Raw genomic sequence first — 26,035 nt, 5'->3', positions numbered from 1 at the left:
AGTGTGGCCTCCCCTCTTGTCAGCCCTTCGACATACTGTGTCAGGAAACCCTCCTGCACACATTGGACACAAACTGATCCATCCGACGTACTAGAGCTGTAACATTTCCAATCAATGTTGGGGAAGTTAAAGTCTCCCATAATGACCATCCTGTTCCTTTCACTCCTACCCAGGATAATGTTGCTAATCCTAATGTTGCTAAGCTAGCACAGCTTTCATTTTTACTTTCCACAGCAATCCAGGATTTAGCTCACCTAGAAATGGGTTTTAATAACAGAATAGCAGAAGATTTTAGTATCCATGTTTGAACTTATGCCTGGAAACCTGTGGGGTCCAGGATCAACATCAAGGAATTGTAGGGCCAATCTGTTCTGACTCTATATCTACATGTCACAAGCTCTAGTGAATATGCCCTGCTGGTGGGATAGGATATTCTTAAGGAGAGTGACTTGGGAGTCTGGGACATTGGCTGCAAGCTATGATCTGGTGAGATAATGTTCAATGATGTCAGTCTGTTGTGTGACACCTGAGTTTTGGCACAGCTTTGCAGTTGTTAGGGAGCACTTTGCAACATCAATTGTGCAGGATATGCCATTGTCATGCCTGTTGTTGAGGTCAATGCTGCGTGATCCGTCTCCCTTTGTTTATTACTTAGCTATTTAGTAGTGTCTGATTTGACTGAGTAGCTTACTGCACAATTTCAGAGGGCAATAACAATTTCTGGATTGGTTCTTGAGCTGTTTCCAAATTGGTGTAAGGGATAAGCAGATTATGGAGGTGGATGTGTGGTTGAAGGATTGGTATAGGAATGAGATGTTCACTGTAATATTATGGTGGGTGCCACCAGAACCAGGCAGGGACAAGTTGAAAGGATAAATAAAGTGATCATGAGAACTTTGTTCTAGTGAATGATAGAGAGATCACAAGTGGAAAAGGCAGTCAAATGAATTTATACAGAAACAGCTGAAAGTGGGCTATACCAGTGGATTGAAAGTGTACTCGACGCATTACAGGTTAAAGGAAGCTATAAGATAATTAATCCAGGAGAAAGAAATCAGCAGGGTCTGAATAAGATATGAGGGGTGAAGGGCAGGTTAGTGTATCTGGCACCAGAAGTATAAGGCAAGTTTTTCTATCATATAATGAGTGGTAAGTGCCTGACGAGGTGGTGGAGGTGGAAACAATAACAACATATCAGAGGCATCTTAAATAAGCAGGGAATAGAGGGATATATGACAGCACAGAGGCAAAAGATTTTTAAATTAGAAAGGTATTGTGTGTCGGCGCAGTCATGGTGGGCCAAAGAGTCTGTTCTTATTTTGTACTTTTCTTTATTCTTTCTAAATTTGAATAAATTGTAGATTAATATTCGACTAGGAGGGTTTAACATGTTAGCTATTGCTGAGAAAGTGTCTGTTCTTCTGAGTACGATGTGAAGTAAATCATTTATAATATTTTGCATTTTCTCCAAAGTAACACAGGACACCACTAAACAGGCATCTATCATTCGACAATTATAGGAAACTTTAAAACAAGTTGCAAGTATACAATGGCATTGTAGACTTATAGCATTCATTGCTATAAGTTGTGGCACAACTTTAGAATGTCTCAAGCAGTGAGGAAGAAGATGGCAAGAATTGTTTCCTTAGAGTTTCAGAGAATTGGAGAACAAAAAATAGTCGGAAAGGAGCAAAATTGAGTTGGGTAAAAGAGGCCTTGAAAACTGTGCTTCCAAAATAATTAAGGGTAATAAAAACAGAACATTCTGGAGAAGCCCAGCAGGTTTGGCAGCATTCGTGGAAAGAGAAACAAAGTTAACATTTCAAGTAACTCTCCTTCAGAACGGATTAGAGTATGTCGATTTATTAAAGAATTACAGACATTTTGAGATGTTTTTGTTTATTAATAAATGATAATGTTTTGACTATACCTTACAGCTGTGCTATTTCCTTTCCAAGGTGATTTAGATTACTATTGGTTGGATCCAGTTACGTGGCATAGCAGTGAGACTTTACCCATCAGCTCGGTAAGAAAAAAATAGTTTTTAATAATCACTAAAGTTGGAATGTGCTTACTGACAATGAGGGCTAACATTAAATAATACAATAATTTCAACAGAGACTAATTCTGATCAATCATTGTTATCAGAATTCTTTTATACATTCAAAAATTCAGGAATGCACAAAACACTGTCAGCAATGCAATGCAATCCGAAAATATTCAGTGTCAATACTGTCAGGAATGTACTAAGATTGTTCAGTGTTCTTGTGTGTGTATATGTGTGAGGGCCATTGGCCAGAGCTGATGAGAGTACTGAGATTGAGCAGAGTTCTTTGCGTGTGTATGAGTTTCCTTTGGTCTGGGGACGCATGGCTGCTGAGTTTATGGATATTGAGATTGAAAGATGCTTATTCGCAGAAAAGATTTGTGTTACTGGTGAAGCCAGCAATAACTGTCATGCCTTATTACGCTTGAGAAATTGATGGTGAGCTACCTTCTTGAACTGCTGTCATCTTTGGGATAAAGGGGCACATATAAAGGGAATGGAGTTCCAGGGTTTTAACCAGGCAACACTGAAGGGGATGCAAAGGAGATTCACCAGGATGTTGTCTGGGATGGAGCAGTTTAGTGATGAATGGAGTGGCTGACTAAGCTTGGGTTGTTTTCTTTGGAGGAGGGAAGGTTGAGAGGGTACTTAATTGATGTGTATAAAATTATAAATGGCATTGACAGGGTCCTTAAAGGGTCAATATAAAGGGGCCTAATTTTAAGGTGAAAAGTAGGCAGTTTAGAGAGAATTTGAAGAAGGTTTATTTTTCACCCAGAGATTGTGGGACTCTGGAATGCATACCCAGTTGGGTATTTGAGGCAGGTAATTCACAAATTTAAAAAAAGTAATTGGATGAGCACTTGAAATTTCATAGCATCAACTAATTGCTGTAAAATGCAACCTTCAAGATTGGAGCAGATTTTTGTTCATGTAGATGTGATGGGCCGAGGGCCTGTCTTTACTGTATAATTTTATGATTCTATAATTTACAAGTCAGGATAATGAGCAGGTTGGTGAGGAACTTGTGGATGGTGCTGTGTTCAATGTATATGCTGCCATTGTCCTTGAATTTGTAGAGATCGTAGATTCCAGCACAGTGCAATTTATGGACAGTTCACCACTGCTGTAACTGTGGTAAGGAGAGTGAATAATGAAAGTGACAAGTCGTGGCTCCAATCAGTGATGGTTTGTGTTGACCTTGTTAAGAGTTGTTGGAATCGCACTCGCCCAGGCAAGTGGAGACAATTCCATCACACTCCTGACTTCAGCTTTGTAAGTGTTGTGCAGAGGTTGGAGAGTCAGGGGGTGCAATACTTGCTCCAGTCTCCAACCTGTTCTTGTAGCCTCAACTGAATCAATTAAGTTTCTGGTTAGTGATGATCCTTTTGATGGTAGGGGATATTGCTGTTGGAAGTTACAAGGAATTAGCTTCACTTTGTTGGAGACGATCATTGCCTGGAATGAATGTTAGTTGCTAACCAGGACATTAACCAGGTTTTACTACATTAGGGCATGGACTGCCTCAGGATCTGGAGACAAGATGATTTGTGCCAGTGTATCTCTGTTTTTGCTTTCTGATTAATATGATTGAATCAATTTCTTTTAATTGACAGCATCCTGTTACATGGCAACCATCCAAAGAAGGTGATCGTCTAATCGGGCGTATTATTTTAAACAAGAGAACAAGTATGCCAAAAGAATCGGGAGCACTGCTTGGGTTGAAAGTGAGTTGTTTAACATGATATATGTGCACAACCCATCAGTAAAATGAATAGATTCGAAATGATGAATAGTTATTGGTGTCAATGTATATTCAAGTCTGTGCAGAGTGTTTGCTATGAACTATTGTGTCACTTGTATGCAAGAAACACTGCATTATTAATAAATTGTAGAAGACAGAATATAGACTTGATAGATGAGTAATGAACGTGGTCTGAAAAGATTTTGGTAGATTGTGCAAAATTTTAGATATTAATTACTCCTGGAAGTCTATTACTTCTAACAGACATTTAATTTGAATCATTGGATAATTCAATTCAGATTATTTTGAGAAAAATTACAGACCTGTTTTAATCATGTAAATTCAATCAAATTACTCAATAGTTTTTGTATCTTTTGAATTATTTCAGGAGTGTGAACTAGGTGTTCTCTGAGGTAACATGTGGTGGCCAGGTTGTGACTATAACAAAATTTTCAATGTTAAAAATCACACAATACTAGATTATAGTCCACCAGGTTTATTTGAAAACACTAGCTTTCAGAGCTCTGCTGCTTCTTCAGGTAGTGATTAGATTACTTACAGTGTGGAAACAGGCCCTTCGGCCCAACAAGTCCACACCGACCCCCCCCGAAGCGGAACCCACCCAGACCCATTCCCCTACGTTTAACCATTCACCTAACACTACGGGCAATTTAGCATGGTCAATTCACCTAACCTGCACATTTTTGGACTGTGGGAGGAAACCGGAGCACCTGGAGGAAGGCGGGAGCCTGAGCCTGAGCCTGAGGCAGGAATTGAACCCGGGTCTCTGGCGCTGTGAGGCAGCAGTGCTAACCACTGTGCCACCGTGCTGCCCAAAAGTAGTATAGGTCCAATACTATTACCTCGACAACGTAATCTCATTGTAATGCAGTATTTCTCCCAGCAGTAATAATAGTATTTTGAGTTGGAGAAAGTTAGCATTAGTCATCTCAAAATGGGAATGTCACTGCTCAGAGATCCAAAGTGGAAAACTTGCCCATAGAAGTGGAAGATCTGCCTCACTTCCTTTTCCTTCCAAACTTCAAAAATAGGGATTTTCAAAATCATGAGTGGGATGGACTGAGTAGATAAGGAGAAGTTCAAGCTCATGAAAAAAAACAAAATGAGAAGACATACATGTGCGATGAAGCAAGGGTGATGTGAGAAAACATTTTTCACATAGTGGGTGGTTAATGAATGGTATGTACTGCATAGAAATATCATGGAGGCAGGTTCAAATCAGGCATTCAAGAAGGCATTTGACAGTTCTTTGAATAATAATTGTTAGCAGGGATGTTGGGAAAAGGCAGAAGATTGGAACTCGGAACAAAACCGGCACAGGAATGATAGGCCAAATGGCCTCTTCCTGCATTGTAACAATCCCATGATTCGGTGTGATTTCACTTACTATGATCAATCAGCTCAATACAGATTGGGAATCCATCCTGCAGCTCCACTAATTTGGCTGTCTGAATGCCACATTGGCACTCAGACAGCCTAATAAACTAATAAATAAATCATGAACTAATAAACTAAATCATAAGGAAATCTCTTCACATTGCTGTTTTTACTTCACAGGGCAGTGATCAAAATATGATTTTGTTATTGTTTACACATGCAGCTCTCATACTGTACACAGTAACATGACGATTGTAGAACAGCTGTTGTGTGTTGTAAACCACCTTTAAGCAGTGACAGTTTCTAGCTGAGAGTTACCTTGGCATTCTTGGCATCCAGGTGGTTGGCGGCAAGATAACAGAAACTGGACAGCTCGGAGCCTTTATCACCAAAGTGAAAAAAGGCAGCTTAGCTGATGTTGTTGGCCATTTAAGAGCTGGTAAGTAAATATTCTGTATGCATATCTGCATGTCGAATGCTGTAGGATTAATTTATCCATGTATGACATGCCTTGAGCCATGACCTTAACTTTTTTTCCAGTATGTTCCTGGTTGATTGGAAGGGAGTGAATATAAAACTGCTACTCAATAAAGGAGCAAAAACTCTCAGGCCAGTTAGCCCGATATTAGGGAAATGATGGGAAAGTAGTAACTGTACACACAGAAAATTATGACATGCTTCAGTAGGGTCAGCATGGTTTTATAAAAGTGAAATTGTCTTTGACAAATCTATTAGAGTTTTTATGAGAATGTATCTAGAAATTTACACAAAGGAGGACCAATAGATGAAGCATATTTGAAATTGCAAAATCCATTTTGGAATTCCTATGTAATAATCCACAATATAAGGGCAGGTAACATTAACATAGTTTAAAAATTGGTCATCGGAGTACAAGCAAATGGGGCATTTTAGGTTTGAGTGGATTTACGTTTGCAGATGACACTAAAATTGGAGGTGTCATGGACAGCAGGATCTTGATCAGATGGGCCAATGGGCTGAGGAGTGCATATGGAGATTTAGATAAACTTTATTTAGATAAATATGAGGTGCTGCATTTTGGAAAGGCAGATCAAGGCAGAACTTATACACTTAATGGTAATGTCCTGGGACGTGTTGCTGAACAAAGACCTTAGAGTTCAGGTACATAGTTCCTTGAAAGTGGAGTAGCAGATAAATAGGCTAGTGAAGAAGGCATTTGGTATGCTTTCCGTTATTGGTCACAAAATTGAGTATAGGAGTTCGGAGGTCGTGTTGCAGCTGTACAGGACATTGGTTAGGCCACTTTTAGAGTATTGTGTGCAATTCTGGCTTCCCTGCTGTGGGAAGGATGTTGTGAAGCTTGTAAGGTTTCAGAAAGGATCTACGAGGACATTGCCAGGTTTGGATGGTTTCAGCTATAGAAAGAGGTTGAATAGGTTAGGGCTATTTTCCCTGGCGTGTCAGAGGCTGAATGGTGACCGTATAAAGTTTTATAAAATCATGAGGGGCATGGATAGGGTAAATATGCAAGGTCTTTTCCCTGGGTTGGGGAAGTTCTAAACGAGATGGCATAGGTTTAAGGTGAAAGGGAAAGATACAAAAGGGACCTAAGGGGCAACATTTTCATGCAGAGGGTGGTGCGTAAATGAAATGAGCTGCCAGAGGAAGTGGTGGAGGCTGGTATGATTACTACATTTATCAGGCATCTGAATGAGTATATGAATGGGAAGGTTTAGAGGAATATTGGCCAAATGCTGGCAAATGGGACTAGATTAATTTAGGATATCTGGCCAGCATGGACGAGTTGGACTGAAGGGTCTGTTTTCATTTTGTATATGTCAATGACTCTATGACTGCTAGAGAGGCTGAGAGATCAGAGAAGAATTTCAGTGCATGGGGTTCTGATAGCAGATGGCTGAGGAGGGGTGTGCAATAGAGCATGGGGGAATTACAGAGCTTGTGAAGGAATAAAGACAAAGAGAAGAATGAGAATTTAAATTGGTGTTAGCGGACAGGTAAGAAGCTGAGTGAAAATTGACGTGGAATAGGATGCAAATAGCTGAGGTTTAGATGAACTGAGACATATGTTGACTAGAAAATTAGAAGCTAGCCAGGAATGTAATAGAATAGTTGAGTCCAGAGGTGACAAATACATGGCTGACATTTCCATCATTAGAGCAACTAAGGTAATGGTATAGGACAAATTACTGCAGATGCTGGAATCTGAACTGAGCTCTGTTGAAGAGACATCCAGACTCAAAATGTTAGTTTGCTTTCATTCCATGGATGCTGCCTGATCCACGGTGATCTCCAACAGTTTTTGTTTTCAGTGGAGGCAGTGGTGTAGGCAGGCAATGTTACAGAATAAGAGTGGGGAAATGAATAACCCTAATTTTTAAGGGAACTAAATAAGTATTTCAGTAGGTAATAAATATGTGACAATGAAGAGAAGTGGTATCAGAAAGGATTACTCTGGCCAAATCACAATGAAAGTAAATCGATCCTTCTGGGTGGTGGATTGGAAGCGGAGAAAATCACAGAGTTAGGGAGGTCACAAAGCCATGGAGGGATTTGAAAATAAGGATTAGAATTTTACATGAGATGCTTCATGGCCAGAAGCCATTGCCAGTTAATGAGTCCTGGTGTGGTTCAGGATTTGGGTTGGTGAGTACTGGATGACTCCACATTGATAGATGGTAAAAGTGGGAGGCCACAAGGAGTGTGATGGAATAGTCAAATCCAAAATGGGTACTTTGGGTTTATTTGCCAATTCGTTCCAATGGTCATATTAGAGAGATACATCAAGAGATGGAAGTGACTCATCAGTTTTGATGTTGGACTGAATGGCTGGGATGTTTGTCAGCATGGATGAGTTGGACCAAGGGGTCTGTTTCAGTGCTGTACGACAAAAACTCTGACTTTAAGTGAGTACACTTAGCAACATTTCTATATGTTACAGCAACAAAACGACTCTACTGTGTTTTATTCTACATTGGGCTGTTCCAAGTACTGAATGTTCTGCCCTTTGAATTTAGCTTTTTTCTCAATGACAATAATTATATCAGGTTATCACACACTTCCATAGTTCTTGTACACACAGATAATAAAACTCACACATGGTGCACGCTATAAGATATCAATTGTAAAATGCATTGATTATTGTATTTCTGTGTAAAATGTGAAACATCAGAATTTGTCATTTTATCATGAAATATTTTAGTGACAAGTTAATTTTTCAGAAAAATTGTTACAAATATGAAACTTTTTTTCTAGGTGATGAGGTTCTTGAGTGGAACGGTAAACCCTTACCGGGAGCTACAAATGAAGAAGTTTACAATATAATTTTAGAGTCAAAATCAGAACCTCAGGTTGAAATAGTTGTTTCAAGGCCAATAGGGTAAGGTTTACAATCTTGTCCAATGCTATTTCTGAAGGAAGGCTGAGATTATATGGTGATTACCAGGAAAGTAAAACCAACCGCATGCATCTCCCAGTTCCAGGAGAATTCCATCTCAACATTGTGTGAACTGTAGGAAAGGAATGCAGAATGAGAAGTTTGAGACTGTCATAAGGCAATTCTATACCTTTCCCAAGAAGAGTTCAGGGAAAATGTCATGCAGCAGTATTCATTTAAGTTCTCTGATGTAGCTATCATGCCACTTACCATCCAGCAGTTATCCTCAGACAGTTATGGTAGTGCCTCCATATGCAAATGATGAATTTATACCAGTATTTGCTGGAGGATGATTAGAAGCTGCCATTTCTTAGAGTGACAGCAACCAATCTTTATGAGGTTTAACTGACTACGGCGGCTGTTATTCTAAAGGCCATTTCTTTTCTTCTTCACATTAAAATTATGCTCCTAATTAACATGTATATTGAAGTTGTGGTTCAAGAAAGCACTCAGTTTAGAGAAGAAACCTATCAATTAATGCTTATTCTTAATATATTATTGAGAAAAAAAATCACTGAAAGCAGAAAATATGTTCTGTTAGTATCTAGACCGATCTGTGACCATTCGTTATAGCCTTCCAGGAAGTTGAGGGCATCTCTGGGGACGACAGCTGCAAGCACATATTAATCACTGAGAGGCTATTTTCAAAATGGAAGACACAATAAAATATGAAAATGAAGTGTTTCTAGAATTTATAGTGAATATTATTCAAACAGGTGTTTATATAACCTCCATTTTAGTGTGTTTTCTCACTAGTACCAGGGTAAAGAATATTATTAAACAAGTACAGACCAATCTGATGAGGGTAAGGTGTGGTCCATGACTGTTGCAGACAGAGTTTCAGAAACTAGGGGGGAAGACTTACAGACAAGACCTCAAAAGTAATCACTCTGTATTGTTCTCAACCTTGAAACTTCCCAAAGTGTGGGGCTGGGACCCCAACCAGGGTCGTATGCTGAAAGTTTGGTGTTGAATGCTGTGAGGCAGCAATGGCCACTGTGAAGCTCTGACCAAATTCTGACTGCTGTCCAGCTGTGGTCCCACTCTAATAGTTCTCAATCAGGGGTCAAGTCTCAAAATGCAATCACAGGGTCAAGTCTCAAAATGAGGAATAGGCACCAATTCTGTGGCTAGGCAGGCTGGACAGATTGCACCTCAACAGTGCTGGGCCCAATGTTATCATTAACAAATTACATAGGGGATGGTTGAAAGTCAGTTGGTGGAAGAAGGGCACTAGGATGAAACATTTGAAAGGAGAAACAAGGTGCACACAGGATTATGTGAGATAAACAGCATTTGAGTGAAGACTTCTTCACAAAAAAAAATCTGATTGGCAATAGGGAAATAAAACACAACTGAGGGTTGATTTGGATTGCAAGTGTATGTCAGATGATTGAGAAGGTTGGTGGACTGCAGACAAAGATAACAACCTAGACACCTCTTGATGACTATGGATAACGAAGTTTTAAAGGAAATATTAAAAGGAAGTTGCTGATAATTGTAACACAGAATACTGCAGATATTCAAAATCTAAATTGCAGAAAATATTCAGCTGGTCTAGCAGCATCTGAGAGAATTAAGTTTCAGGTTAATGACTGTCTATCAATACTTGGTAAAGTTCGATGTGGACTACGTTTTGAGGAAGGACTGTCTGGAACAAAGATAAGAAGAAAGTCTGCGATAAGGTAGAAGACAGATTCAATGACAGGGTCAAAGAAATTGGATATGGGACTAGAAAAGTAACAAAAGCCGAGAGCAGGCACTGCTATTAGAAAACAAAAAGAAAATCTGAAACAGCCAAAGAAGAAGCGACAGAATGGGGGATAGAGTTTATCGTCTGAAATTGTTGAACTCTGTGTTGATCCAGAAAGTTGAAAAGTATCTATAATCAAAAAATGAGGTATGTTCCACAAATTTCATCTATCATTTTGTTTCTGTCCCATTGTCTGATAAATGTAAAGTATGTCTAGGTGGAAGACAAAGCTGAATACAAAAAAAACATGCAAACGTACCATTAATCAAATAACAGGTACAACAAATATAGCTACTTCTATCAAGGCGATAAGAAGAGGAGTTCATTATTAAGCCTTTCAAACTTGTTACACCATTCAATGCAATTATGCAACTGCTCTGTGATGTAACTCCAAATCGACCTTTGCCCCATTTCTGATAATAGCTTTGGTTAATAAAAATCTGTCAAACTGAAAATTTAGATAGACAATTGAGCAAGTGTCAGTTGGCATTTGCACAGAAGAGATTTCTAAACTTAGTTATGGGGATGTTTCTTAATTTCGCTCCTGAGAAGTCCAGCTCTTATATTTAGAATATGTTCCTGAGCCTTTGACTCCCAAACTAGAGGAAATAATTTATTTTTATCTGTTTCCCGTAATAGCCTGAAAGCTTTAATGAAATTGCATCTCAGCCTTTTGATTCCAGGAATTTCAAACTACGTTTACATAATTTTTCCTTGGAAGTTAACCCTTGCAATCCAGATATCATTCTGGTAAAATAATTGCTCCACTCTCCCCAAGAAAACCAATTATTTATTTATCCATAGGCCAGCATATGTTGCCTATTCCTAGCTGCCCTTGAGAAGATTGTGAGCTGCCTTTTTGAATTGCTGTAGTCTATGTATTGTGGATGCACCTGCAGAATTTGACCAACGACACTAAAGGAACAGTGATATACTTTCAGGTCAGGATGGTGAGTGGCTTGGAGGGGAACTTGAAGGTATCTGCTGCCCTTGGCCTTTTAGGTAGTAGCTGTTGCAGATTTGGAAGGTGCTGTTAAACAAGGTTTGGTTTGTTGTTATAGTGTATTTTATCGAATGTATTGCTGCAATGTTAGTGGAGGTGGTGGCAGTGAATGTTTGTGAACAGGGTGTCAAAAAGTGGACTGCTTTGTCTTGGATCATGTCAGACTTGTTGAGTATTGTTGGAGCTGTACCTATCTAGGAAATTGGCATCATTCCATCACATTCCTGACTACTGACTTGTACATGTAGGAAAGGTTTTAGGGAATCAGGAGATGAGTTACTTGCTACAGGATTCTGAGCATCATACCTGCATTGTAGCCACTGTATTTGAATGGTTAGTCCAGTTGGTCATTGGTAACTCAAATATAAAGATGGCAGGGGATTTAGTAATGATAATGCTATTAAGTGTAAAAGCATGTTGGGTTTTTTATTCATTTGTGGGATCTGGGCATCACTGGCTAGCCAGCGTTCATTACCATCCCTGGTTGCTCTTGAGAAGATGGTGGTGAGCTGATACTCTCTTTTTGAGACAGTCACTCACTTGCACTTGTGTGGCATGAATATTGCCTGCCACTTGTCAACCTAATCCTAGATGTTATCCAGATCTTACTGCATTTGGACATGGACAGCTTCAGTATCTGAGAATTTGCCAATGGCATTGAATATTCTGCAGTCATCAGCAAACTTTATGCTGAAGGAAAGGTCATTGATGAAGCAACTAAAAATTGTTGGGCCCAGGACACCATTCTGAGGAACTCCAGTAGAGATGTCCTGGAGCTCAGAAAACTGACCTTCATCAACCACAACCATCTTCCTTTGAACCAGGTATGAGTGCAACCAGCAGAAGGCTCTCTCTATGATTCCCTTTTATTCCAGTTTTGCCAGGGTTCCTTGATGCCACGTTCAGTCAAATGCAACCTTGATGTGAAGGACATCACTTTCCCCTTAACCTTGGAATTCTATTTTTTGCCGAAGTTTGAATCAAGGCTGTGATGAGATCGAGAGCTGATTAGATTTGACAGAACCCAATTGAGCCTCAGTGGAGCAGATTGTTGCTCAACAGGTGCTGTTTAAAAGCACTGTTGGTGATTCCTTTGAACACTTACTGATCATTGAGAGTAGTCTGATTGGGCAGGATTGGATTTGGACAGAACATAACCAGCAGTTTTCCACATTGTTGTGTAGGTGTCATTATTGTTGCTGGACTGCAAAGGTTTTTTGGGGGTGTGGCAAGTTCTGGAACAGAAATCTTCAGTTATTTTGCTGGAAGTTTGTCAAGGCTCATAGCTTTCCAGTGCCTCAAACTGTTTCTTAATATCATGTGCAGTGAAATAAGTTGGCTGATGACTGTCATGCAATGGGCGGGACCTCTAGAAAGGGCTGAATTGGACCTCACACTTGGCATTTCTGGTTGATGGATGTTATAAATACAGAGTCAAAAAGTGTGGTACTGGAAAAGCACAGCAGGTCAGGCAGCATCCGACGAGCAGGAGAATTGATGTTTCAGGCTTCATCAGATCGTGTTTGCTTCAGCCTAATCTTTTGCATGAATTTGCTGGGATCCTCTAGTGAATTGTTTAATTGCCCACTAGCAATTTGAAAGTCAATAAATATCAGAGCAGAGGGAGGAACTCAAGAAAGACATTAAAAATGTTCACAACTAATTCCCTTAGAGAACAACAGCAAGGGGGTGACTAAATCCAGAGATCTCGAGATGCTTAGATTTAAAGGAGCGAATAATTTGAAAAAGAAAGCTTGCATGTAACAAATACAGGGTGACCCCCATATCCGGAGGTCCATTTTCCGCAGTTTTCCGCTGCCCAAACATATTACAAGGAAAATTCCAGAACCAGCAACCAGGGGGCCGCCGGGGAAGTACGTTTCCCATTTAATGAATGGGTTCGCTCCTATCCGTGGTTTCACGCTTCCACGGTAGGTCTTAGAATGTATCCTCAACAGTTATGGGGAGACTACTGTAATACAGAAACCATTCAGCATGTTAGTTAAAGGTAATCAGGGTTTTATTTATGGGAATCCATATATAAGAAGAGGATAGCTATTGGAAAGAGTGGGATCTTTAAAAAGTACTTTCAGTGTCATAATTTTCAAGACTGTGGACCTAGTTCAAGGTTGTGCAGGTTAGATTAGATTAGATTACTTACATTAGATTAGATTACTTAGCTGTTATCCTGTTCGCAGGATAATTTAGCTGGATTAGCCATGCTAAATTGTCTCGCAGTGGCCAAGGCCGTGCAGGTTAGGTGGTTTATCCATAGTAATTGGGGGTTATGGAGTTAGGGGGTGGTATTAGTCTGGTGGGATGCTCTTCAAGAGTGTTTATGCAGTATCAATGGGCTGAATGGCCGCTTTCTATGCTGTAGGGATTCTGTGATTCTAGTGTGGAATGTGGGAACATTGGTAATGTACTTTTGGTGGTACAGACTTGATGGGCCAAAGGGCATACTCTGTATTATATGATTCTACGATCTCTGGAAGACCATGATCTTTGTATGGAAGCAGAGGCTGTGTAGAGCTTATAATGAATAATTTGTGCCTGTTTCCACAAAAAACTAGGGACAATATGGTATAGGATGATATTAACAATGAGACAAGAGGTATTGGAGAATTTAACATCTTTGAATATACCCCATTCCTGGAAGAAATGTATTTTAGGATTTTAAAGGAGGTGGAAGAAGGAACTGTGGAGGCTCCCTTTGGCTCTTCGTGAGGTGCGAGCAGAGTGGACAACAGCTGATGTACCATTGCTTTAAAAAAGAGAAGGGGGTAGGTTGAGTATTTACAGAACAGGAACCCTAACTTTGGTAGGAAATTATTGGAAAGAGTTCTGAGGAAAAGGATAAACCTTAATGCAGAAAGACAGATCAATCACAGTCAGTAAGGATTAGGAATGTTTGTAGCAGACTGAGGAAGATATTTGGATGAATTCGTGAATGGGAAAGGTTTAGAGGGATATGGGCCAAGTGTAGGCAGGTGGGACTAGTTTAGTTTGGGAACATGCCCGACATGGACTGGTTGGAGCGAAGGGTATGACTCTGAGGTAAGAAGGAGCCTTAATGGGGATGCATTTGATGCAGTATGGATTTTTAGAAAAGCTTTTAACAAGGTTCCATGTGGAAGGCTAGTCAGGAAAACAAAAACTCTCAAAATCAAGGCAAGGTGACAAACTGCATCCAAACATTGATTCAAAGGCATGAAGCACAGGGTAAGTTTTATGTAACCAGAAAAGTTCTACACGGCTCAGTACTAGATCCCTTGCTAGATTTCATGGAACGGTCATGTGGTAAACATTTATTAATGCTTCATCGACATGAGTTAAATCTTACAACAACAGCTAGGTAGGTTAAAATTAAATTAAACCATAAATATGGAAATAAAATGATAGTCTTATTCGTAATAATTCTGAAACTATTGTAAGACACATCTAGTTCACTAATGGCCTTAAGGGAAGGAAATCTGCTGCCCTTGCCTGGTCCAACCTGCATATGATTCAACACCCACAGCAATGCGGTTATCTCTTAACTAACCTCTAGAAAACTCGAACATGCCTTTGTCATCCGGAGATCCAGGCTATTGCTCTGGGGCACGTATTCAAATTCCATCAAGGCAGCTGATGGAATTTCATCAAAAATAATTTGGAATATAAAGCTAGTCTCAGTTCTTTGTATGCCCTTTAGAGAAAGAAATCTGCCAACCTTACCAGTCTCACCTACAAGTGATTTCAGATCCACAGAATGTGGTTGACTGTTCTCTTTCCTGATGAAGAGCTTTTGCCGAAACGTCGATTTCGCTGCTCCTTGGATGCTGCCTGAACTGCTGTGCTCTTCCAGCACCACTAATCCAGAATCTGGTTTCCAGCATCTGCAGTCATTGTTTTTACCTCTGTTCTCTTAACTGTTCTCCAGGGTAATTAGGGATGGGCAACAAATGTTGCAGTGACCAGCACTACCTACATCCCATGAGTGGAATCATCAAGAAGGCATATGAATATTTGTGCCAACCAGCTGAAGCATGCAATATAGGAGCTGAGTGGTTATGCTGCTACTCTACAATGACATCGAGGTGCCAGTGTTGGACTGGGGTGGACAAAGTACAAAGTCACATGACAACAGGTTATAGAACAAGAAAACAGAACAAAGAAAATTTACAGCCCAGGAACACGCCCTTTGGACCTCCTAAGCCTGAGCCGATCCAAATGTACTGTCTAAACCTGCCGGTCAGTTCCTAAACATTTGTATCCCTCTGCATCCCACCTACTCATGCATCTGTCCAGACGCATCTTAAATGAATCTCCCTGCCTGTCTCTACCACCTCTGCTAGCAACGCGTTTCAAACACCCACCACCCTCTGTGTGAAGTAGCTGCTGTGTGTATCCCCCTTAAACTTTCCACCTCTCACCTTGAAAGCATGACCTCTCGTTATTGAATCCTCTATCACCCTGTCTTTACCCTTTATGATTTTGTAAACCTCAATCAGGTCGCCCCTCAATCTCCTTTTTTCTAATGAAAATAAACCTAACCTACTCAACCTCTCTTCATAGCTATCATCTTCCATACCAGGCAACATCCTCGTAAACCTTCTCTGCACCCTCTCCAAAGCGTCCACATCCTTTTGATAACGTGTCGACCAGAACTGTACACAGTATTCTAGATGCGGCCGAACCAATGTCTTGTACAATTTAACATGACTTGCCAGCTCTTATACTAAATACCCCGTCCAATGAGGGCAAGCATACTATATGTCTTCTTGACCACTCTATCCACCTGTGCAGCAACCTTCAGGGTACAATGGACCTGCACTCCCACATCTCTCTGCCCATTAACTTTTCCCAAGGCTCTTCCACCCATTGTATAATTCGCTCTAGAATTAGACTTGTCTAAATGCATCACCTCACATTTGAGTGGATTGAAAGCTATCTGCCACTTTTCCGCCCAACTCTCCAGTCTATCTATATTCTCCTGTATTCTCTGTCAGTCCCTTATGCTTTCTGCTACTCCACCAATCTTTGTGTCATCTGCAAACTTGCTGATCATACCAACAGATCATTTATGTATATTACAAACAACAGTGGACCCTTAGCAATTTCTCCTTCGAATCCTTCCACTTCCTCCAGACCAAAGGGGTAGCCATGGGCACCTGTATGGGCCCCAGCTATGTCTGTCTCTTTGTTAGTTACGTAGATCTTCCATAGTTACACTGGCACCATTCCTCACCTCTTCCTCTGCTACATTGATGACTGCATTGGTGCCACCTCGTGCTCCCAGAAGGAGGTTGAGCAATTCATCAACTTCACCAACACATTCCACCCTGACCTTAAATTTACCTGGACCATCTCTGACACCTCCCTCCCCTTCCTGGACCTCTCCATCTCCATTAATGATGACCGACTTGACACCGACATTTTTTACAAACCCACCGACTCGCACAGCTACCTGAATTACACCTGTTCCCACCCTACCTCCTGTAAAAATGCCATCCCGTATTCCCAATTCCTCCGCCTCCTCCGTATCTGCTCCCAGGAGGACCAGTTCCACCACAGAACACATTAGATGGCCTCCTCCTTTAGAGACCGCAATTTCCCTTCCTACTTGGTCAAACATGCCCTCCAATGCATCTCGTCCATATCCCGCACCTCCGCCCTCAGACTCCGCCCCTCCAACCGTAACAAGGACAGAACCCCCCGGTGCTCACTTTCCACCCTACCAACCGTCGCATAAACCAAATCATCCGACGACATTTCCACCACCTCCAAACGGACCCCCACCACCAGGGATATATTTCCCTCCCCACCCCTTTCCACCTTCCGCAAAGACCGTTCCCTCCGTGACTACCTGGTCAGGTCCCCCCCACAACCCACCCTCCCATCCTGGCACCTTCCCCTGTCACCGCAGGAACTGTAAAACCTGCACCCACACCTCCTCCCTCACCTCCATCCAAGGCCTGAAAGGAGCCTTCCACATCCATCAAAGTTTTACCTGCTCATCCACCAATAGCATTTATTGTATCCGTTGTTCCCGATGCAATCTCCTTTACATTGTGGAGACTGGATGCCTCCTAGCAGAGCACTTTATGGAACATCTCTGGGACACCTGCACCAATCAACCACACTGCCCTGTGGCCCAACATTTCAACTCCCGCTCCCACTCAGCTGAGGACATGGAGGTTCTGGGCCTCCTTCACCGCCGCTCCCTCACCATCCGACGCCTGGAGGAAGAACACCTCATCTTCCGCCTCAGAACACTTCAACGCCAGGGCATCAATGTAGACTTCACCAGTTTCCTCATTTCCCCTTCCCCCACCTCACCCCAGTTCCAAACTTCCAGCTCAGCACTGTCCCCATAACTTGTCCTAACTTCCTTTCCATCTATCCACTCCACCCTCCTCTCTGACCTATCACCTTCATCCCCACCCCAATTCACCCATTGTACTCTTTGCTACTTTCCCACACCCTCCTCCCTGACCTATCACCTTCATCCCCACCCCCATTCACCTATTGTACTCTATGCTACTTTCTCCCCACCCCCACCCTCCTCTCCTTTATCTCCACCCTGCAGGCACTCTGCCTTTATTCCTGATGAAGGGTTTTTGCCCGAAACATCGATTCTCCTGCTCCTCGGATGCTGCCTGAACTGCTGTGATTTTCCAGCACCACTCTAATCCAATACCGGCCCCTGTGGAACACCACTGGTCACCTTTCTCCATTTCCAGAAACTCCCTTCAATTACAACTCTCTGTCTCCTGTTGCTCAACCAGTTCTTTATCCACCTAGCTCGAACACCCTGCTCACCTTGTGACTTCACTTTCTCCATTAGTCTGCAATGGGGAACCTTATCAAACACCTTACTAAAGTCCATGTATATGACATCAACAGCCCTTCCTTCATCTTTCAACATGGTCACTTCCTCGAGAAACTCTATTAAGTTGGTAAGGCACAAGCTCCCCTGCACAAAATCATGATGCCTATCACTGATAAGCTCATTCTTTTCTAAATATAAATAGATCCTATCTCTCAGTACCCTCTCCAGCAACTTCCCCCCCCCCCCCCCCCCCCCACCAACATCAGGCCTGTAGTTACCCGGAATATCCCTACTACCCTTCTTGAACAGGGGGACAACATGAGCAACCTTCCAGTCCTCCGGCACCTCACCTGTGTTTAAGGATGCTACAAAGATATCTGTCAGGGTCCCAGCTATTTCTTCTCTTGTCTCCCTCAGCAACCTGGGATAGATCCCATCCGGTCTTGGGGATTTGTCCACCTTAATAACCTCTAGCCTACCCAACACATCTTCCCTACTTATGCCAACATGATCCAGACTAATCAAACTTCTACCTCTAATCTCAAGATTCATCATGTTCCTCTCCTCAGTGAACACTAATGCAAAGTAATCATTCAGAATCTCACCCATTCTCTCAGGTTCGGCACATAGCCTTCCTTCATTATCTTTTAGTGGACCAATCCTTTCTCTAGTTATCCGCTTGCTTCTTATATAAGAATAAGATGCTTTGGGATTTTCCTTAATTCTGCTTGCTAAAGCTATTTCATGACCCCTATTAGCCCACTTGATTCCTTGTTTAAGACTTGTCCTACTCTTCCGATATTCCTCCAGGGCCCGTTCTGTTCTTAGCTGCCTCGACCTTATGTACCCTTCCCTTTTCCTCTTGGCTAGTCGTACAATTTCTCCTGTCATCCATGGTTCACGAATCTTGCTTATCCTGCACTACCGTTAACCTATCTTTGAAAGCCTCCCACATCTCAAATGTGGACTTCCCTTCAAATAGCTGTGTCCAATTGACATTTCCCAGCTCCTGCCTAATTTTGATATAATTGGCCTTGGCCTAGTTTAGTACTATTTCCTTAGGACCACTCTCTTCTTTATCTACGAGTATTTTAAAACCTACAGAATTGTGGTCACCGTTCCCAACAAAATCCCCCACCGCAACTTCGACCACTTGTCCTGGCTCGTTCCCCAGTACCAGGTCCAATATGACCCCTTCCCTCATTGGACTATTGACATACTGCTCTCGAAAACTCTCCTGGATGCTTCGTACAAATTCTACTCCATCTAAGCCTCTGACGCTAAGTGTATCCCAGTCAATGTTGGGAAATTTAAAATTTCCAATCACCACTACCCTATTGCCTCTACATCTATTCATAATCTATTTACTTATTTGTTGTTCTACCTCACACTCACTGTTGGGAGGTCTGTAATACAGCCAACAAGTTTATTTGAAATCACAAGCTTTCAGAGCATAGCTCTGAAGTCACCTGATGAAGGGGCTACACTCTAAAAGCTTGTGATTTCAACTAACCTGGACTATACCCTGGTATCAAGTGGTAACTGTATAAAATATAGGTTGGATTCCAGCTGGACCACTGAATCACACCATTTGTAAAGATGTGATTGGAGAAGATACAGAGAAGATATAGGAAGATGTGGCCCAGTCATAGAACTTTAGGCTATTAGACTGAAACAATAAACTAGGATGGAAAGGGCTGAAGAATGACCTAATTGAAGTGTGTACAATTATAAGGGGTCTAAATAGAGTGAAGAGGAAAGTCCTATTTCCTGGCATATTTTGTCTGAAGTGTCAATAACTTTCATAGATATTCATTATATTTGGGCGTGACAAAGAAAATAATGTTTGTGTTTTAACTTTCATTAATCCAGAATGGATGTTTAATTCATTTATTTTGCGATTTTGGCACTTGTCAGATGAGCTGTGAATGGAAATGCAATCCATAATTGTTCTTGTTCGCATTTTTCATATTTCATTTGCACCGTCAAAGATTTTATTTAAAGATTATTTTGTCAGTTGCACCACCAAAATTCTGTCAAATCAAATCCACAAGATTTAACAGTAGTAACACCATTTAATGTTAACCTGAATGGTTCACCTTAGACCATAAGATATAGGAGTGGATGGAAGGCCATTCAGATCATCGGGTCCACTCTGCCTTTCAATCGTGGCTAATGGGCATTACAACTCCACTTACCCACACTCTCCCCGTAGACCTTAATTCCTTGCAAGATCAAGGATTTATCAATCTCTGCCTTGAAGATATTTAATGTCCCAGCCTCCACTGCGCTCCGTGGCAATGAGTTCCACAGGCCCATCTGAGGAGAAGAACTATCTCCTCATTTCTCTTCTAAATTGACCCCCTCCAATTCTAAGTCTGTGCACACGGGTCCTAGTCTCCCGCCTGAAAGAAACAAATTCCAGCGTCCACTCTTTCTGTGCAATGCATTATATTGTAAGTTCCTATTAGATCTCCCCTCAACTTTCCAAACGCTAATGAACACAATCCCAGGATTCTCAGCTGTTCATCGTATGTTAGAAATTCCAGGGATCATTCATGTAAATCTCTGCTGGACATGCTCCAGTGCTGGTATCTCCTTTCTGAGGTATGGGGCCTAAAATTGGATACAGTATTCTAAATGGGGCCTAACCAGAGCTTTATTAAGTCTTAGTAGCACATCGCTGCTTTTACATTCCAACCCTCTTGAGATAAATGACAACATTACGTTTGCTTTCTTAACCACGAACTCAACCTGCAAGTCAACCTTTAGAGAAACGTGGACTAGCACTTCCAGATCCCTTTGTACTTGACTTTATGAATTTTCTCACCGTTTAGAAAATAGTCCATGCCTGTATGCTTTTTTCCAAAGTGCAAGATCTCGCATTTGCTCATGTTGAATTTCATCAGCCATTTCTTGGACCACTCTCCTAAACTATCTAAATCTTTCTGCAGCCTCCCCACCTCCTCAGAACTATTGCCTGTCCGCCTAACTTCGTATCATCAGCAAACTTCACCAGAATGCCCCCAGTCCCCTCATCCAGATCATTCATATATAAAGTGCAACGTGCACAGCTGCGGCCCCATCATTAGCTGTCATTTCAAAAAAGAACCTTTTATCCCAACTCTCTGCCTTCTGTCAGACAGCCAATCCCCAATCCATACTAGTAGCTCACCTCGAACACCATGGGCCCTCACCTTACACAGCAGCCTCCCTGAGGCATCTTATCAAAAGCCTTTTGCAAATTTAGGTAGATAGCATCCACTGGATTTCCCTGGTCTAACCCACTTGTTACCCCTTAAAAGAATTCTAACAGATTTGTCAGGCACAACCTCCCCTTACTAAATCCATGCTGACTCGTTTTAATCCCACCCTGCATTTCCAGATATTTAAAAATCTCATCCTTAATGGAATCTAGAATTTTACCTACAACCGAGATTAGCCTAATCAGCCTATAATTTTCCATCTTTTGTCTTGATCCTTACTTGAACAAGGGAGTTACAGCTGTCATTTTCCAATCATCTGGGACTTTCCCTGACTCCGGTTACTTTTGAAAGATTACAACCAACGTCTGTGCTATTTCTTCAGCTACCTTCCTCAGAACTCTATGATGTAGCCCTTCGGGGACAGGAGATTTATCAATTTTTTTTACCTTTTCACTTTTGTCATGGCAACATACTCCATTCTGCCCCTTGACTCTTCTTAATTGTTGGAATATTGCTCATGTCTTCCACTATGAAGACTGACACAAAATATTTATTAAGTTCTTCAGCTATTTCCTTATCTCCCATCACAAGCCTTCCTGCATCAATTTGGAATGGCCCAATTTCTACTTATGCCTCACATTTGTTTCTTTTGTATTGAAGAAACTTTTTCTATCATTTCTAATATTACTGGCTAGCTTACCTTCATATTTATCTGCTTCATTGTGTTTGCAGCTTTCTAAATATCATGAGAAATTAGAAATTTCAGGTTGCAGCTGAAAAAGCTTTGCATTTAATGCATGCAAACTTCATCATGACAAACTCTCAAATGTTTGTCATCATAATAGTGCCTTTTTCTCATCCTATGTTTCCATGCTTGGTTTGTGTCACAACCTTCCTTGCATTATTTTACCCATATAGTTGATCGTGTGTGCCTTTTCTAACCTGCTCCTGAATGCCCTTTCTTATTTGAGCAGCCTTTATCTGCTGCAGCAATCTTCTTTTCTTAATTTATTTATTCACAGGATGCTGGCATTATTGGCTAGGCCAGCATAGGTGCCCATCCCTAATTGCCCAGAGGGCAGTTATGAGTCCCAGGTACCAACCCACGCTGCAAGTTCACCTACCTTATTTCGTATACTTCCTGCATTGAAGTATACACACTTCAAGCCACTTTCCTGTTTACAGCCACCCTCCTTTGAGATTGATGCCATGTTGCCACGGAGCCTGTCCCCATTGCTCAGAAGGAAAGGGTGGAGAAGAGCAGAGCAATAGTAATTGGGGACTCGATAGTTCGGGGCACAGATAGGCGATTTTGTGGGGGCGATAGAGACTCACGTTTGGTATGTTGTCTCCCAGGTGCAAGGGTACGTGATGTCTCTGATTGTGTTTTCCGGGTCCTTAAGGGGGAGGGGGAGCAGCCCGAAGTCGTGGTCCACATTGGCACCAATGACATAGGTAGGAGGAGGGCTGAGGATGTTAGGCAGGCTTTCAGGGAGCTAGGTTGGAAGCTCAGAGTTAGAACAAACAGAGTTGTTGTCTCTGGTTTGTTACCCGTGCCACGTGATAGAGAGTTGAGGAACAGGGAGAGAGAACAGTTAAATGCGTGGCTACAGGGATGGTGCAAGAGGGAGGGATTCCAGTACTTGGATAACTGGGGTTCTTTCTGGGGAAGGTGGGACCTCTATAAACAGGGTGGTCCACACCTGAACCTGAGGGGCACCAGTATCCTTGGCGGGAGGTTTGCTGGTGCTCTTGGGGGGGGGGGGGCGGTTTAAACTAACTCTTCAGGGGCATGGGAACCTGGAGTGTAGCTTTAGGGTGCAGGACCTGGAGTGTAGGAAGGTTAGGAATATGGCATCAATCTCAAAGGAGGGTGCCTGTAAACAGGAAAGTGGCTTGAAGTGTGTATACTTCAATGCAAGAAGTATACGAAGTAAGGTAGGTGAACTTGCAGCGTGGATTGGTACCTAGGACTTCGATGTTGTGGCTATTACGGAGACATGGGTAAAGCAGGGACAGGATTGGCTGTTGCAGGTTCCAGGGTTTAAATGTTTTAGTAGAGTCAGAAGTGGGAGTAAAAGAGGGGGAGGTGTGGCATTGCTTGTCAAAGATAGTATTACAACGGTGGAAAGGACGATGGATGAAGACTCGCCATCTGAGGTAGTTTGGGCTGAGGTTAGGAATAGGAGAGGTGAGGTCACCCTGTTAGGAGTCTTTTACAGGCCTCCTAATAGTCCTAGAAACGTAGATGAAAGGATTGCGAGGATGATTCAGGAGAAGAGTGAAAGTAATAGGGTAGTTGTTATGGGGGGACTTTAACTTTCCTGATATTGATTTGGGAAAGCTATAGCTCAAGTTCGTTAGATGGGTCGGTGTTTGTCCAATGTGTGCAGGAGGTTTCCTGACACAATATGTAGATAGGCCAACAAGAGGTGAGGCCATACTGGATTTGGTTCTGGGTAACGAACCAGGCCAGGTGTTAGAATTGGAGGTAGGTGAGCACTTTGGGGACAGTGACCACAATTCGGTGACTTTTACTCTAGTGATAGAGAGGGATCAGTGTGCACTGCAGGGTAAGAGTTATAGCTGGGGGCAGGGAAATTATGATGCGGTGAGGCACGACTTAGGATGCGTGGCTTGGAAAAGTAGGCTTCAAGGCAAGGGCGTAGTTGATATGTGGAGCTTGTTCAAGGAGCAACTATTGAGTGTCCTTGATAAGTATGTACCTATCAGGCAGGGAGGAAAGGGTCGTGTGAGGGAGCCGTGGTTTAATAAGGAATTGGAATCCCTTGTTAAATGGAAGAGGGCGGCCTATGTAAAGATGAGGCGTGAAGGTTCAATTGGGGCGATTGAGAGTTATAAGGTAGCCAGGAAGGATCTGAAGAGAGAGCTAAGAGCAGCAAGGAGTGGACATGAAAGGTCCTTAGTTGGTAGGATTAGGGAAAACCCTAAGGCTTTCTATAGGTATGTCAGGAATAAAAGAATGACTAGGGTAGGAATAGGTCCAGTCAAGGATAGTAGTGGGAAGTTGCGTGCGGAGGCTGAAGAGATTGGGGAGACACTGAATGAATACTTTTCGTCAGTATTCACTCAGGAACAGGACGTTGTTGCCGATGTGAATACTGAGTTACAATTAAGTAGGCTTTGAGGTACGTAGAGAAGAGGTGTTGGAAATTCTGGAAAGGGTGAAAATAGATAAGTCCCCTGGGCCTGATGGCATTTATCCTAGGATTCTCTGGGAAGGGAGGAGATTGCAGAGCCATTGGTCTTTTATGTCCTCGTTGTCTACAGGAATAGTGCCAGAAGACTGGAGGCTTGCAAATGTGGTTCCCTTGTTCAAGAAGGGGAGTAGGGATAACCCTAGTAACTATAGGCCGGTGAGTCTCACTTCTGTTGTGGGCAAGGTCTTAGAGACAATTGTAAGGGATAGGATTTATGAACATCTGGATAGGAATAATGTGATCAAGGATAGTCAGCATGGTTTTGTGAAGGGCAGGTCGTGCCTCGCAAACCTTATTGAATTCCTTGAGAAGGTGACTAAGGAGGTGGACGAGGGGAAAGCGGTAGATGTGGTGTATATGGATTTTAGCAAGGCGTTTGATAAGGTTCCCCATGGTAGGCTACTGCAAAGAATACAGAGGTATGGCATTGAGGATGAGTTGGAAGTTTGGATTAGGAATTGGCTGGCTGGAAGAAGACAGCGGGTAGTAGTTGATGGTATAGGTTCATCTTGGAGTGCCGTTACTAGCGGTGTTCCGCAAGGATCTGTTTTGGGACCATTGCTGTTTGTCATTTTTATAAATGACCTGGAGGACGGGTTAGAAGGTTGGGTGAGCAAGTTTGCGGATGATACAAAAGTCGGAGGAGTTGTTGACAGTGAGGAAGGATGTGGCAGGTTACAGCGGGATATAGATAAGCTGCAGATCTGGGCAGAAAGGTGGCAAATGGAGTTCAATGTAGTTAAGTGTGAGGTGATTCACTTTGGTCAGAGTAACAAAAAGATGGGGTACTGGGCTAATGGTCGGATACTTGGTAGTGTGGATGAGCAGAGGGATCTTGGTGTCCATGTACACAGATCTTTGAAAGTTGCCACCCAGGTAAATAGTGCGGTGAAGAAGGCATATGGCGTACTGGCTTTTATTGGTAGAGGAATTGAGTTCCGAAGTCCTGAGGTCATGTTGCAGTTGTATAAGACTCTGGTGCGGCTGCATCTGGAGTATTGTGTGCAGTTTTGGTCGCCATACTATAGGAAGGATGTGGAGGCACTGGAACGGGTGCAGAGGAGGTTTACCAGGATGTTGCCTGGTATGGTAGGAAGATCGTATGAGGAAAGGCTGAGGCATTTGGGGTTGTTTTCATTGGAGAAAACAAGGTTTAGGGGTGACTTGATAGAGGTGTACAAGATGATTAGGGGTTTAGATAGGGTTGACCGTGAGAACCTTTTTCCACGTATGGAGTCAGCTATTATGAGGGGGCATAGCTTTAAATTAAGGGGTGGTAGGTATAGGACAGATGTTAGGGGTAGATTCTTTACTCAGCGAGTCACGAGTTCATGGAATGCCCTGCCAGTAGCAGTGGTGGACTCTCCCTCTTTACAGACATTTAAGCGGGCATTGGATAAGCATATGGAGGATAGT

The 26,035-nt window shown here is 42.2% G+C and overlaps 1 protein-coding gene across 12 annotated transcripts in view; it reads left to right on the top strand.

The window, feature by feature from the left end:
* Positions 1–26,035, top strand: part of rims1a (regulating synaptic membrane exocytosis 1a) — an 879,579-nt gene that overhangs the window by 524,978 nt on the left and 328,566 nt on the right. For 11 of the 12 annotated variants that reach the window (XM_072557828.1, XM_072557837.1, XM_072557845.1 and 8 more), the window contains 4 exons: positions 1,959–2,026; positions 3,664–3,774; positions 5,529–5,628; positions 8,442–8,565. In XM_072557828.1, the coding sequence (XP_072413929.1) occupies positions 1,959–2,026; positions 3,664–3,774; positions 5,529–5,628; positions 8,442–8,565 (403 nt within the window). Of the gene's footprint in view, positions 1–1,958; positions 2,027–3,663; positions 3,775–5,528; positions 5,629–8,441; positions 8,566–26,035 lie in introns of those variants that run through there. The other variant, XM_072557913.1, reaches the window with a different exon arrangement.

The sequence above is a fragment of the Chiloscyllium punctatum genome, chromosome 3 (genome assembly GCF_047496795.1).
Source record: "Chiloscyllium punctatum isolate Juve2018m chromosome 3, sChiPun1.3, whole genome shotgun sequence".
NCBI classification, from domain to species: domain Eukaryota; kingdom Metazoa; phylum Chordata; class Chondrichthyes; order Orectolobiformes; family Hemiscylliidae; genus Chiloscyllium; species Chiloscyllium punctatum.
This window is presented reverse-complemented; position numbering and strand designations above follow the sequence as displayed.